Below are 13,268 nucleotides of genomic sequence, written 5' to 3'. Positions count from 1 at the left end.
TACTGCGTCTGCGGCTGACAGGCGGGCGCTCCGTAATCGGCCGAGGGTGCCGGCGAGCTGAACGAGGGCCCGATGGCGGGAGGCGCGCCATACTGGGGGGCGGCGGCAGCGGTGGCGGCCAGCAGCAGCAGAGTCAGACCCGTCATCTCTCTCAGCTAGGTGTGCGTGTTGGTGTGTACGGCGGCGCGGCGGCGGAGCGAGACTGCCTCTCGACGTGACCGCCGCTCACTTTATATGCGGCCCGCAGAGGGCATGTGTTCATGACCCACATGAGGAGCGAGGCGCACGCGCGCTGGCAGCACACACACACGCCACGGGCTGCTGGTCCGGAGAAAGGCTCGCCCGGGGGCGAGGATGGCCTCCCAGGGTCAGGAGCACACTTCACAATGACTAGTGATTATGAACATGTGGCGGCCATGGCCAGGGCTGGGGAAAATGCTGAATCTGCTACATAACAGATAGTACGAGAAACTCTTATCAGCTACATTGCCACAGATGTTCCTTACATCATTTCTGCTGAAGAAAATGATTTTACGTCACAGTTAAAAGTCTGGTTACAGCTTTCTTCTGCCGTTTTCTATCTTTTTTTTTCAAAGTCAGCTTTAAACGTTTTGATATTCAGTTCGTTGCACTCACAAAAAAGATACAGTGTCTTGCCTATGCCCCCTGTGAATGTCTTCTTCTTGCTTCTTGCTCTTTGTACTGGGGTTTAGAAAAAACGTAAATATCAATAAGGTGCTGGGAGGCTCTCTCAGGGTACATTCCAGCACCTCCCGAGAGCACCAGAAATCTCCAGTGGCCCTAGAATTTCCAATCAGCATTCCAGCACCTTCAGGCTTCAGAAGGTATCAGCCACTCAGGCAGAAAACATTTAGAAGAAATCAGGTTGATTTGACTACTCTGTTCAACAAGTAACAATCATATTGCATATGCCGAAGATGTACAAATGTTGCCAGTTGCCACCTTTCAAGGTTTAGAGTTAATATAATCATTTAACATGTAAGAAAAATTAAAAATAAATATTTTGCTGGACGTTACTTGATCAATATTTCAATTACAATTCACCTTCTGCGCAAACTCGATCATACTCGTATCTCCCTATTCTTCATATCTTGCTTAGTGTGCTGAGCGGCGATCTTCCTCTTTAGCTGTGTACTGCACACCGCTATACGGACAGTTTTCATTACAACATTTGAAATTAGGTCTGGAATATCCCATTTCCCTAAAATAAAGGCAGAATGAAAGATAAAATTGCCGAAATAACGCACAAGTGCACCCAGAAACCCGTCAAACTACCCACGCGAAGAAACAAATGGATTCGTCTGTGATGCGCTAGAAATAACGCATCAACCAAACACACTAATACAATAATGTAATTAAACATATTTACATTAAATTTTCGTAATTTTATTTAACCAAATATTTTTAAGTATCTTTAACTCTACGTTTATTCAACAAATAATAACATTTATAGTACATACGCTAAAAAGGATGTAAAATTTTGGATTACGTTATCAAGGAGAATGTAGGACACTGCAGGACACTGCTTCATATAAGTTGGCTTTTTAGAGCTGTCATGGACAAAATGAGTTGATTGTTTTCGTACTTTATTGTCCATTGAACAACGTCCCTCTCAGGACATTTTTTATTGAACATGTTTCTTCGGCATATTTCTAAAGTAATACAACTTTTTTGCAATATTTATAAGAGCGATAGTGCATAAGGCGTAGCAGATACCTTTAGCTACACGACTCAAAGTATGAACTTTGGGCCGATTGAATTCAAAGTACAATTGGCCTAGTAGTTTCGGAGACAGGAAGGGGGAGGGTTCCCCCAGTCAACGGCATTATGGAAAATACCCCAGTCATCCGCGGGTTTAATTGTTATCTCTTCCCAAGATAACTAATTTGATATATTTGCTTTGCTTGTGTTTAAGTGTATGTATAAGTAGAATATAATGGTTAGCATTCCGATGAGCAGTTTCTCAGCATTGCCTTTGGACGTAGTTGTGATGTTTCGTCGACCTAACTCTTCATTTAATTGACATTTTTGCGCCTTCTTATAACAGCAGTCCCGGGGATGGCGGCCTTTTCCGAGTAGGTACCCCCCCCCCCCTCCTCCCCCGCAGACTCCGAGGTGACACCCGACCCCCCGCTCTGTATATCGGCCCGGGAATCACAGCTGGGCGGCGGCTAGGTATCTGACAGTGCGGTGACGTATCCTCAGTGCCGCGGCTCAAATTACTCAACTGATGACGGTAATTGGCAGCGCGTCAGCCGATCCTGTAATCATTCCCGTTCACAATGCACTGCCCAAATCCGGCTCCACGAGCAGACTTGAGCTGTGGCTGGACGACGCACCTCGCTGAGCTCACACTAAAATGTGCACGGTGAAACCAAACACTGCAGCTTGAAGGAAGTCATTCACAGCCCATCACCGCACCTACCGCATGTCAATAATACTCACTGTGAAACTGAATACAACAGGCGCAGAGCTGCCCCATTCAATGAATACGGGATGGGCAGAGCCAGGTTCAAAAGCGTCACCCTTTTGGAATTCCGATGATCTGATGCGTTCACTGTTCATTAGATGTTTGATATGTTAGTATGATGAGGGTAATTAAAGCCGTGGCTTGCAAATAGGGCATCTATAGTAAAAAAAGAAACAAGGCAAACGGAATGGCCATCGATGAGGTATTGCGGTTCACTGGAGACGAAACTCTGCATACAATATTTTTCGGTTAAATGATCCTGATTGGCGACCTTGAACGTAAAGTACCTTAAGTCAACGAGCTTCAAGTAAACAAAATAATGTTATCAAAGCATGGGCGTGCTTCACCGATTTTATTCAATTAAACTAATAATGCAATCATGTCATATGTTATTCACTGCAGTGGTCAGATGCCATGGACCATTAATAACACTATCCGCCGGTGGATTTACATGAGCCATCGGTCTCATTATCTGTCCATTAGCTCCTCTGTGTCTGACGCGCTGCTCCCAGACTGAGGTGGATGACAAACGACCACCGGCAATGACGCGGCGTCTCCGCCCGTCACTGCCAGTCTGAACAGTCACTGCGGAGGGACGACCTTTCCGGTCGCTGCCGAGCGACGAACCGTCCGGCCAGTGTGGCGTCTGAACAGTGAACAGTGAATAGTCACCGCCGTTTGGCCGGTCAATGCCGACTGAGCAGTGACTGCCGAGGGAAGACCGGTCACTGCTGACTGGGGATGAACCGTCCGGTCACTGCTGAGGATTGAGCCGGTCGGTCACTGCGGGATGGTCACCGTTACTGGAGGACCTCCGGCCGGTCTCTCCCGTTTGACCGGTCACTGCATTGCCGACGGACGAACCTCCCGGTCACTGCCGAAGAACGACTCGTCCGGCCGTCTGGAGTGGCATGGATTCGTCGGATTCAGACCATTTCTTATTGAGGTTATCATCTCATCAGGAACAATGCTATATTATAATGTGTGCAGTGTTGTTGTCTGTTGATCAGCTCCAAAAAAAAAACGTTCAATTCGAATTAATTGTTTCCAAAATGGAACCCAATATCCACGCGGTTATAATGCCACCATGCTTGTTCTCTTGTTTCTCTGACCCTGACTGAGACACATCCCATCAACTATCGTTTCATCCAGGATATCATTCAGCTGGACAGACCGCTTCGCCGACGGGTGTGCCGTGAGCACATGAACATTCTCGTCAGTCGTCGTTGGCCAGCATCTAACCGTCTGGACCTCCATGGGCGCACGCCAGTCCGGAAAGACAGCGCAGACGCCCCCTGGTGACAGGTTCATGGGTGTTCTCGGCAGTTGCCAACTGGATTAAGTCCTATAAAATCGCGGCGACGAACGCACCTGACACGTCACGTCGGATTTAAAATGTCCCTAAAAATCTCAAGATGCTCGTGGTGTTACAATGGGCAGATTTAGCCTCTGACGTTCCTAGTTCACCGTCGTGCTTTGACTTGTGACAGAAACAGTTGGCTGGTGAACAGGGGCGGTCGCAGACTTGGCGTTTGGGGGGGGGGGCCAACTTGCCAAAGGGGCCCCTGCACTGACCCGGGGGCCCGGTGCTAGCTCAAAGGGGCCCACGGGCGTAGTGCATGAGTGCAGAAATCCAGCCATGACCGGTGAAGCGAGGGGGGGGGGGGGTAGGAAGCGGCACCCGAGCGGAGGCTCATTGCCAGCTTTGAGAGTGTACTGTGTCGAAAAGGTAAGTTCATTTGGAAGCATTGGTAATGTCAATAATTCACGCAACTGTGAATTGACTACCGCAAAAAGTAAAACCGGCTAACTTAGCCATTTTGAAGATATCGTGCTAAAACTTTTGACAGTGGGTCATCGGTATGTGTTCAATCACATGTGTTCCGTTTCTTATGTATTTTTCACTTGAGCACACATGTACCTAAGTTTTGAAGACCATCACAGCAGCAAATGCATCGAAAGATGGATAGTAGTGGGCAAAATATCCTGAATTTGTCGTGCTGCATCGAAAGTAGTGTTGATGAGAAAATGGGTTTTATTCCAGATTATTGTGGGTACTGGGTAGAGAATACATTGTCTGCACCCACTGGAGAATTATTGTTGGTGCAACTTCACCCACTGCACCCGTGGCTCCTACACTAATAGGCCCATGGATAACGCTTCGGCGATACCTATCGCATAGAGGCTGCAATGTGGCCCTTAGAGTACAGTGTCAGACCCCCAGAGGCCGGCGTTGGACCCAATGGTCAGCGAAGGGCCTCAAAGGCCCCAGATGGGGCCCCAGAGGCTGATGTGGGCCCTCAGAGGCAAATGCGTGACGCCCAAAGGTAAGTCTTGGGCCCCCATAGAACATAATACGGCCATCAGTGGCCGGTGTAGAGACCTCATAGGCCAGTTGGGGACATATAGAGGCCAGTTTAGGGCCCTCAGAGACCAGTACAGGGCCTGCAAAGGGCAGTTTGAGACCATCAGAGACCGACTTGGGCACTCAGATGCTAATGTGGGTCCTTACAGGCCAGCATGGGGCCCTCAGAGGTTAGCGTGGCCGCCGTGGGGCCCTTAAAGACCGGCATGGGTCGGCGTTGGACCCCAGAGGCCAGCCTCAAAGGCCAAAGATGGGCCCTCAAAGGTGATGCGGGCCCTAAGAGGCCGGCATCGGGTGTTCAGAATCCAGTGCGGGGCCCTCAGAGGCTAATGTGCGCCCTTACAGCCCAGCATGGGGCCCTCAGAGGTCAGAATGGGGCCCGGAAAGACTGGCATGGGCCGGCGTTGGACCCCAGAGGCCAGCAGAGGGCCCTCAAAGGCCAAGATGGGCCCTCAGAGGCCGGTGCGGGCCCTTAGAGGCCGGTATCAGGTCTTCAGAATTCAGTGCGGAGCCCATAGAGGCTAATGTACAGGGTGTCCCATAATTACCCGGACATTGTTCATTAGCGTATAAAATAAGGCAAACATGATTGCGCTTTTTTCTGTTTACCGTCCTTTATAGTCAACTAAGCTGGCTGTGAAATAGCACATGCAATAGATACGCTTGTTACAAAATCAGCCGACAATGATGGAAAATGCCAGCCATTGCTGGTCTCAGTTGTTTTACGGGTCTCGCGAAACTGGGTGTAGGCCTGTTTTCTTTGACCTCTTGCCGGAGGATAATACGATCATATAAGATAAACTTGACATCAAAGTGTTCCCAGGCCATAAGGTATTATCCCCCAAAACAAAAATTTCTGCCTACGCCACTTTTGCTGCGTTTTTTACATCTGGAGTGGAGAAGCTCCATGTCTGAACATTGCGCAACCTTTGGCTTCCAACAGACTTTGTTTCCAAAACAAACCCGTTCATTGCCATTTGGTTCACGGCATCCAGTTTTCGCACTGGTAGAATATTACCGCAGTAGTACTCTGTGCTAACGGTTGTCTCTGGGCCATCATATCAAGCCCAATGAGTGCACGGTGGCTCAAAATGTCTCACAATTTGATTTCCGACGGGTGCCTGGCCGTCTGTGCTGTTGGGGTGTTGTAGCCATCTGACGTTCACACACGCCTTTTTCGGGCGGTTCAAATGACACAATACCTTCGTTAGACCACAAAGTATGCTTCAATATACTGTTTTGTTGAAAATGTTATGTTTTTTGGGATGAATTGTAGTGATTTGCGCTGCTTTTCCCGTAGTTTTCGCATATTTTTCTGGCGAAGGACCCCAAATTCCAAAATTTTGTCGAAGATAGTGGTGCAAAGTAGACTAATGTTTTGTAGATAATCCTGATCTATTGTTTAGCTAGTTCTTAGCTAGATCGGTGACGTTTGTTGTCTATGCCAAGCAACCACTTGTTTGACAACTGGTGCTTGGCCCTTTTTGGCCGAGCCCAAGCTTGTCAATCAGGTTTATCTTTTGCTCTCTCTGGCTTCGTTAGCTGATATAGTTGCGCTTTGCTCAATCCTAACTGCTTGCAGATGAGCTGCTGAAGCTCTCCAGCAAAAACCATGCCGAAAGTCCGTTTACAAAGTTGAGAACGGGAGTTGATTCACCATGGTTGCCTATTAGTGGCTTAAGCTGAAAACGGAAAAGGACTACTCTTACTTGACTCTGGATAATAATTGATTCGTGTCGTTACCGGCCACCAAAAGCACACAGTCCCCAATCTCGATAGCTAAGGGATATCTTATAAAAGTATGATGCTTGTATATCATTAGAAGCGAGCGCAGTCGTACTTTTAGCCAGAAAATAAGTGTCTGGGTAATTCTGGGACACCCTGTATGTCCTTACAGGCCAGCATGGGGCCCTCAGAGGTCAGTGTGGGGCCCTAAAAGACCGACATGGGCCGGCGTTGGACCCCAAAGGCCAGCGGAGGGCCCTCAAAGGCCAAGATGGGCCCTCAGAGGCCGATGCGGGCCCTTGGAGGCGGCATTGGGTCTTCAGAATCCAGTGCGGGGGCCTCAGAGGCTAATGTGAGTCCTTATAGGCTAGCATGGGGCCCTTAGAGGTCAGTGTGGGGCCCTAAAAGACCGGCATAGGCCGGCGTTGGGCCCTTGAGACCAGCGGAGGGCCCTCAAAGACCAAGAGGGGCCCTCAGAGGTCGATCCGGGCTCTTAGTGGCCGACATCGGGTCTTCAGAATCCAGTGCGCACAGTGATGCAAATGGGGTTCACGAGTGGCCATAAATACCGAAAAGGCCCAAATTTCAAGTTCACCTAATCGAATAAATCGTAATATGGCCAGTCAGGCAATTGTTTGGGGTGTCTGAAAAAACATGATTTTCATGTTTTTGTCAAAACCGGCCTCGTGTATGATTGTCAGAAGTCGTGACATTTTCTATGTCGTAAAATCACTGCCAGATACTCGCAACTTCAAACGCCGCTAGCGTGCATCCATTTCATACAAATGACAAAAATTATACATGGCAATAATCCCCAAGGTCTGCTGCTTCTAATGCAGGGTCACAAAAAGCCGTATCTTTTTTGGTTTGGCGTTGATCTAACTATTTGTCATCATGTTCCAATCGCAGTTTTTTACTGAGAAATATTTGCTTTCGTTTAACCTAGAGCAGTTTACACAGTGTGTGCCCGTTAGTGCACCATACCATAGCATTCCCTAATCATTTCTGAGCCGCACTGTGAAAGAATGAAGGCAGTAGCACAGGGCTGACCGGCGCTACTAAAGTTTTCGTCCGTTGCGGTCGGGTGCCGCGGCGCGGTGGGCAGCCCGGGCGGCCGCGCCGCGGGCGGACGGCCTCAGCGGGGGTTCGTCGGTGCATCCCTCTGCTGTTCCTAAACAAAGTATCCTAGCGCCTCGCGACAAAAACCAACGGATTGCTCTTGACAAGATCTCGCGAGTGAGCATATTACTTTTGACTTGAGGTCAATATTTGACCTACTTATAGCAGTTCAAAGTTAAACGTCTGTCGAAATTGCGATCCGCGGTGAAAGCAATCCGCCCCGACCGCGACACCCGACCGCGCCGGACAAAAACTTCAATAGCGCCGGTCTGCCCTGTGCTAGCGCCTTAATTTTTTCACCTTGTGACTCAGAAATGGTTAGGGAATGATATGGTATGATGCACTAACGGGCACACAATGTGTAAACTGCTGTAGGTGAAACGAAAGGAAATATTTCTTAGTAAAAAACTGCGATTGCAACATGATGACAAATAATTAGATCACCGCCAAACCAAAAAAGATGCGGCTTTTTGTGACCCGGCATGAGAAGCAGCAGGCTTCAGGGAGCATTGCCATGTACAATTTTTGTCATTTGTATGAAATGAACGCACGCTAGCGGCGTTTGAAGTTGCGAGTATCTGACAGTCATTTTACCACATAGAAAATGTCACGACTTCTGACAATCATACACGAGGCCGGTTTTGACAAAAATATGAAAACTATGTGATTTCAGATGCGCCAAACATTTCTTTGATTAGCCATATAGCGATTTACTCGGTTTGGTAAACTTGACTTTTTGGTATTTATGGCCACTCGTGAACCCCATTTGCATCACTGTGGTGCGGGGCCCTCAGAGGCAATTAAAGGCTAGTCTTTAGACAGAAATGAGGCCACCAGAGCCTGTGTGAGGCCCTCAGCCGCCGGTTGGGTCCCTGAGACCGGTTTAGGGGCCCTTAACGGGACCCTCCCACCTTCAAAAAAGTTAATGAATTGGCATGAAAGTGATGTCGCTCGGTTCAGAAAGAGCAAAAACGAATATACGAGTATACCAAATTTCATCGAAAAATATTCACTGGTTTTCAAGATATTAGACTTTTACTTTTGTTTACTTTTTGGGATCTCCGCTGTTCCTAGCGACTTTATTTGAAAGTGCGGCATTTGTTGCGCGCAAAGCAGCATATTCCACCGCGTGCTACCATTTAACGGACGTTCGAAAGCCTGATGACGTCATCAGATTCCCGTAATGGTTAAGAGATAGGGACCACGCTGGTCCCACCCTGCAAGTAAAGGAAAGAAATTTCTTGAACACCATAAAGCTGCGGGGGTTGCGACCAGGATAAATGGTGGTTTCTGAGCCTGGCCGCAATTTTGGCTATCTCAACTCAAAACTAATGTTAAGGTGGGACTTGGGAGGGTCCCTTTAAAGGCCAGTGGAGGGCCCTCAGAGGTCAACGTGGGTCCTCAGCGGTCAATGTGGGCGCTTGACCGCCACTGAAGGGCCCTCAGAGGTGAGTGTAGGACCCTCAAAGACCGGTATGGGAGCTGTTAAAGGGACCCTCCCACCTTAACATTAGTTTTGAGTTGAGATAGCCAAGTTTGCGGCCAGGCTCAGAAACCACCATTTATCCTGGTCGCAACCCCCGCAGCTTTATGGTGTTCAAGAAATTTCTTCCCTTTACTTGCAGGGTGGGACCAGCGTGGTCCCTATCTCTTAACCATTACGGGAATCTGATGACGTCATCAGGCTTTCGAACGTCCGTTAAATGTTTGACTAAAACGTTTTGTAGCACGCGGTGGTATATGCTGCTTTGCGCGCAACAAATGCCGCACTTTCAAATAAAGTCGCTAGGAACAGCGGAGATCCCAAAAAGTAAACAAAAGTAAAAGTCTAATATCTTGAAAACCGGTGAATATTTTTCGATGAAATTTGGTAGATATTCGTTTTTGCTCTTTCTGAACCGAGCGACATCACTTTCATGCCAATTCATTAACTTTTTTGAAGGTGGGAGGGTCCCTTTAATAGCTGGCGTGGGTTTCTCGAGCCTCGTGACAGTCGGATACGGGCCAGGGCCCCATACGCCCATGGGGGCCCATCGGTTGTTTGGGGGGGGGGGGCAAATGATATGATGGCCCCCCTGATTTGCCTTTGGGGGGGGGGCATGGCCCTGATGCCCCCCCCCCCTGCGACCGCCACTGCTGGTGAAGGTAGAAGGCACAGGTGAACTACTTGTCCTCTGAAAGAGAGCGGCTCAGTGCAGACCATTCGCCTTTTGTTCCCATCTCCCAGAGGTCCCACTGATCCCGTCTAGTCTGCCCAAAGAGCCACAGCAGGTGCACAAAGGTGATACAAGGCCATTAACATGTCAGAAAGAACGGGCATGTGTCAAAACAGTCCGCTGGATCTACGCAAACTGCACTTCACTGTCGAGTGGGTGCGACTCTCAGACCATGTGTCGCTAACAGGTGAGGTCAGGCGGGTCACCTAGTCTGTCTGGAACGCCTAGATTTCCTTGTCGCTGTATTCCTGACCACGCTGAGGTCAGCATTGACCTGTGACCTGCCGCGGCACCCAGCGGCCGCCCAGCTATTTGAGCACGCAGCTCACGCGGCTGCTGGTATGTACCGGGACGGCGCGAGGTGCCGACATCCCCCAACAGGCTCATCAATACACCCTCCCCAGAGCCGCGCACGCCATGGTCACTTATTCAAGACCTCGCGTAGCTCATGATCACCTCGGTGTATTGAACGAGAGCGTGTTGATGAGATTCCTATTTTTCAGTGATTTATGTTATGACGTCATAATTTCTGAAGTAGGTTCTTAGTGGTTGTAAGTGCATACAGACGCGCTGAGCTAGCTAAGCAGGGCTCGGCTTCGTTCCGTTGCGGAAACTCGCAGGGTTTCCCACTAAAGCGAGGCTGATACTCTAAGTTGGCATAATTTATCGTGTGTGCTTTGAATCAGTAACTCTAAAATATAGCCAAAGATCTTCAATTAGTGACTCCAAATAAAGACAGCTTATGTGCCCTGCCCGTGGTTATCGGTATTTTATCAATTTACCAATCCTGTCGGCACTGTTATCTATCTTTCACACATCATCATGTGCGGTCTTCAATAGAAAAAATGTCCATCATTATCTTCACAGTAAAGGTTCTCTGAATAAATCCCAAATAGAGATTTATGCTATTTTATGCAAAGATTGCGGTTACTCCTGAAAAAGTCGGATTGCCGAATACTATTGAATGCACATTCCTTCCTCACTTTATACTAAGGCTTAAAATGGTTGTCAGCTTTGAGTTGACAACTAGTACTAGCTTGCTTTGTTCGAATAATTATGCAATAGCCTGATAGAAGCATTTTGTAAGTCTACCAGGTCACTAACCCGTATTAAAAGATTTGAAATTGGATTGTATCTCCAAAAAAAAGTATTATAACATGTAAAATTGGTTATTGAAAATGTACACATAAGTTGTGAACATTTAGGCGCCGTGTTCATTGTTCATGGTAATGAAGACCACTATTTCGAGCTATGCTTAATGCATATGCTAGACTTTTTTAGCCTCTCAAAGGTGATGTGATAAAAATCCTATCACGTCACCAATACCAGGCATTAGCGTTCCACGGACCCGGGGGCCGGGACCGTCCCGTCGTCTGGGAGCCATGTGCGCGGGTCCAGTTGTGACGCCCCGTTCTGGATCTGCCACGTGACGGGGTCAGCGGTTACACCAGGACCCTCACGGAGATTCTATCCGCTGACGTGGTGCCCTGATGTGAGCCAAATCGGGGAACTGGGCAGAGCCGCAGCCACTCTCGCCAGAGCTTGGGGGCTGCCCCGGTCCCCCGACTTCGGCGAGCGCCGCCTCTGAGGTCGCCTGCGATACATCACTGGCGGACAGCGCTGCTAATAGGCGACATTGCTGCCGGCGCCGCCGCTGTCCCGGCCAGTCCGCCCCCTGTCAGGTCAGGGTGGAGTGACCCCCTCCCACAGCGGACCTCCCCCGCCCCGAACGGCAGCGGATCGTCGCTAGAAAAGCGGGTTGGCCGCCTGGCGACCCCCACAGCCGGCCAGTCTGCCGCGGTGGCCGGCGGCGGTCAGTCGGCACATGCAGCGTCTCGTGCGGTCCCCGGTCGAGACTGACACGCGACAACTGTAACACGTGTTGGGGTGACCGAGAAGTGACAGTGACGATTAGCAGAGGCTCAGACGGAGACAGACGGGAATCGAGACTGCACGGTGGCTCGGTTAGAGTCGGAGATAGACGAACGGCGTCATGAGGTGCGGGATGCCGACGCTGCTGCCGGCAGCCCTGCTGATCAGTCTCGGCACCGTACCTGGCTCTACTAGCCTGAGGACACCGGGTGAGTCCCGCTTCCCGTGCGCTGGTTCATTGTGACAGAGTTCGGTACCGATGTGAAGCTCAATTTCTATCCTGAGGTCCGGGTCGGTACCTCTTTGAGTCATGTGCGCACATGCCGATCGGCTCAAGTCATTTTCAGGGAATAAATCGGATTATTTCTTGAGCGATGGCCACGACAACGTTTGTGCGGCATTATGTGACCCCATGTAGTTAGAGGTGGTCATTAGACCTGATCTAAGCAATAAGCATTGATCCATCCATTACCTAGTAGAGCAGTTGCATGGGTCAAAGAAACGTTTGCTCAGTTTCAGCTTTGCTATATAACTCGCGATCTATTCTTCTTTGGGCCCACAACATCATCACGGTAATAATCGTAATTTTAAACCATATCCTTCGAGCCCTTCCAGGAGTATTGTCAAAAACATGATGCTTTTAACCTAAACGAATTTCTTTGAACCATTGACTTGTACCGGCGTCGGCAGTAGGTATAGGAATTTCAGGGATGGTGATTAGGTCGAGTTTATTTGTGTTCGCAGCGGCTAATGAGAGCTGTAGCTCACCTGGAGCCGAAGTTTATTGATATGTGACACGCGGTTTCCGTACTATGGATGTTTATTCACGACCCGCCGTCAAAACTGCGGCCGGTGGGCCACTTTGGCGAGTGGCCAGCTGCCCCGGCCCCAGCCCATGGCGGAAGTGCGGGATTTTGCCCGGCAATAAAATAGAACAGACGTGGTGAAGACGGTACGGCAACTACATAGTTCCGATGATGATTGGTTTTGCGAATCGTTATAATGGTTTCTCAGTTTGTACACAAAGCGTCTAGAAAAGGGAAATAAGAAATTTACTAAAATCGCTGAATTGTAGTGGATCGTCTTGGTCGTCAGCGTATTATTATCATTAAATATTCCAGTAATTTTGATGCATTCCATGATAACCATTTCAGTGCAATACATCTGCATCTCTGATCTGATTGTGCGATGTGCGTCGCGAAGTGAATTATCTTAGAAGAAAACAACACAGATAACAGCGGCTACTGCTGCCGCTGGTGATTGCCCCTACCACTGTCACAAACACGGTCAGCTGCTGCTGCCACTGTCATTGACAGTCAGCTGTCAGCTCTTGCTAACACTGTCACATCTCACATGTCATGGCCAGCTGCTGCTGCCACTAACAGTCAGCTGCCACTGTCATATGTCGTAGTCAGCCACCACTGCCACCGACAGTCGGCTGTCGCTGCCACCGACAGTCAGCTGCCACTGTCATATGTCG

At 49.2% G+C, this 13,268-nt stretch overlaps 1 protein-coding gene across 2 annotated transcripts in view; it reads left to right on the top strand.

Moving 5' to 3' along the window:
• Positions 1-13,268, top strand: part of LOC122377946 (multiple epidermal growth factor-like domains protein 6) — a 113,956-nt gene that overhangs the window by 81,623 nt on the left and 19,065 nt on the right. Inside the window, exon 1 of one of the 2 annotated variants that reach the window (XM_043358578.1) lies at positions 11,526-11,997. The exons of the other annotated variant lie outside the window; for it this stretch is intronic. Coding sequence (XP_043214513.1) covers positions 11,910-11,997 — 88 coding nt within the window. The 5' untranslated portion in view covers positions 11,526-11,909. Of the gene's footprint in view, positions 1-11,525; positions 11,998-13,268 lie in introns of those variants that run through there. 2 annotated transcript variants of the gene reach the window in all.

Source organism: Amphibalanus amphitrite, unplaced genomic scaffold (assembly GCF_019059575.1).
Source record: "Amphibalanus amphitrite isolate SeventyFive unplaced genomic scaffold, NRLGWU_Aamphi_draft 000053F_arrow, whole genome shotgun sequence".
NCBI classification, from domain to species: domain Eukaryota; kingdom Metazoa; phylum Arthropoda; class Thecostraca; order Balanomorpha; family Balanidae; genus Amphibalanus; species Amphibalanus amphitrite.
The sequence above is the reverse complement of the archived record's forward strand: the minus strand, read 5'-3'. Positions and strand labels throughout refer to the sequence as shown.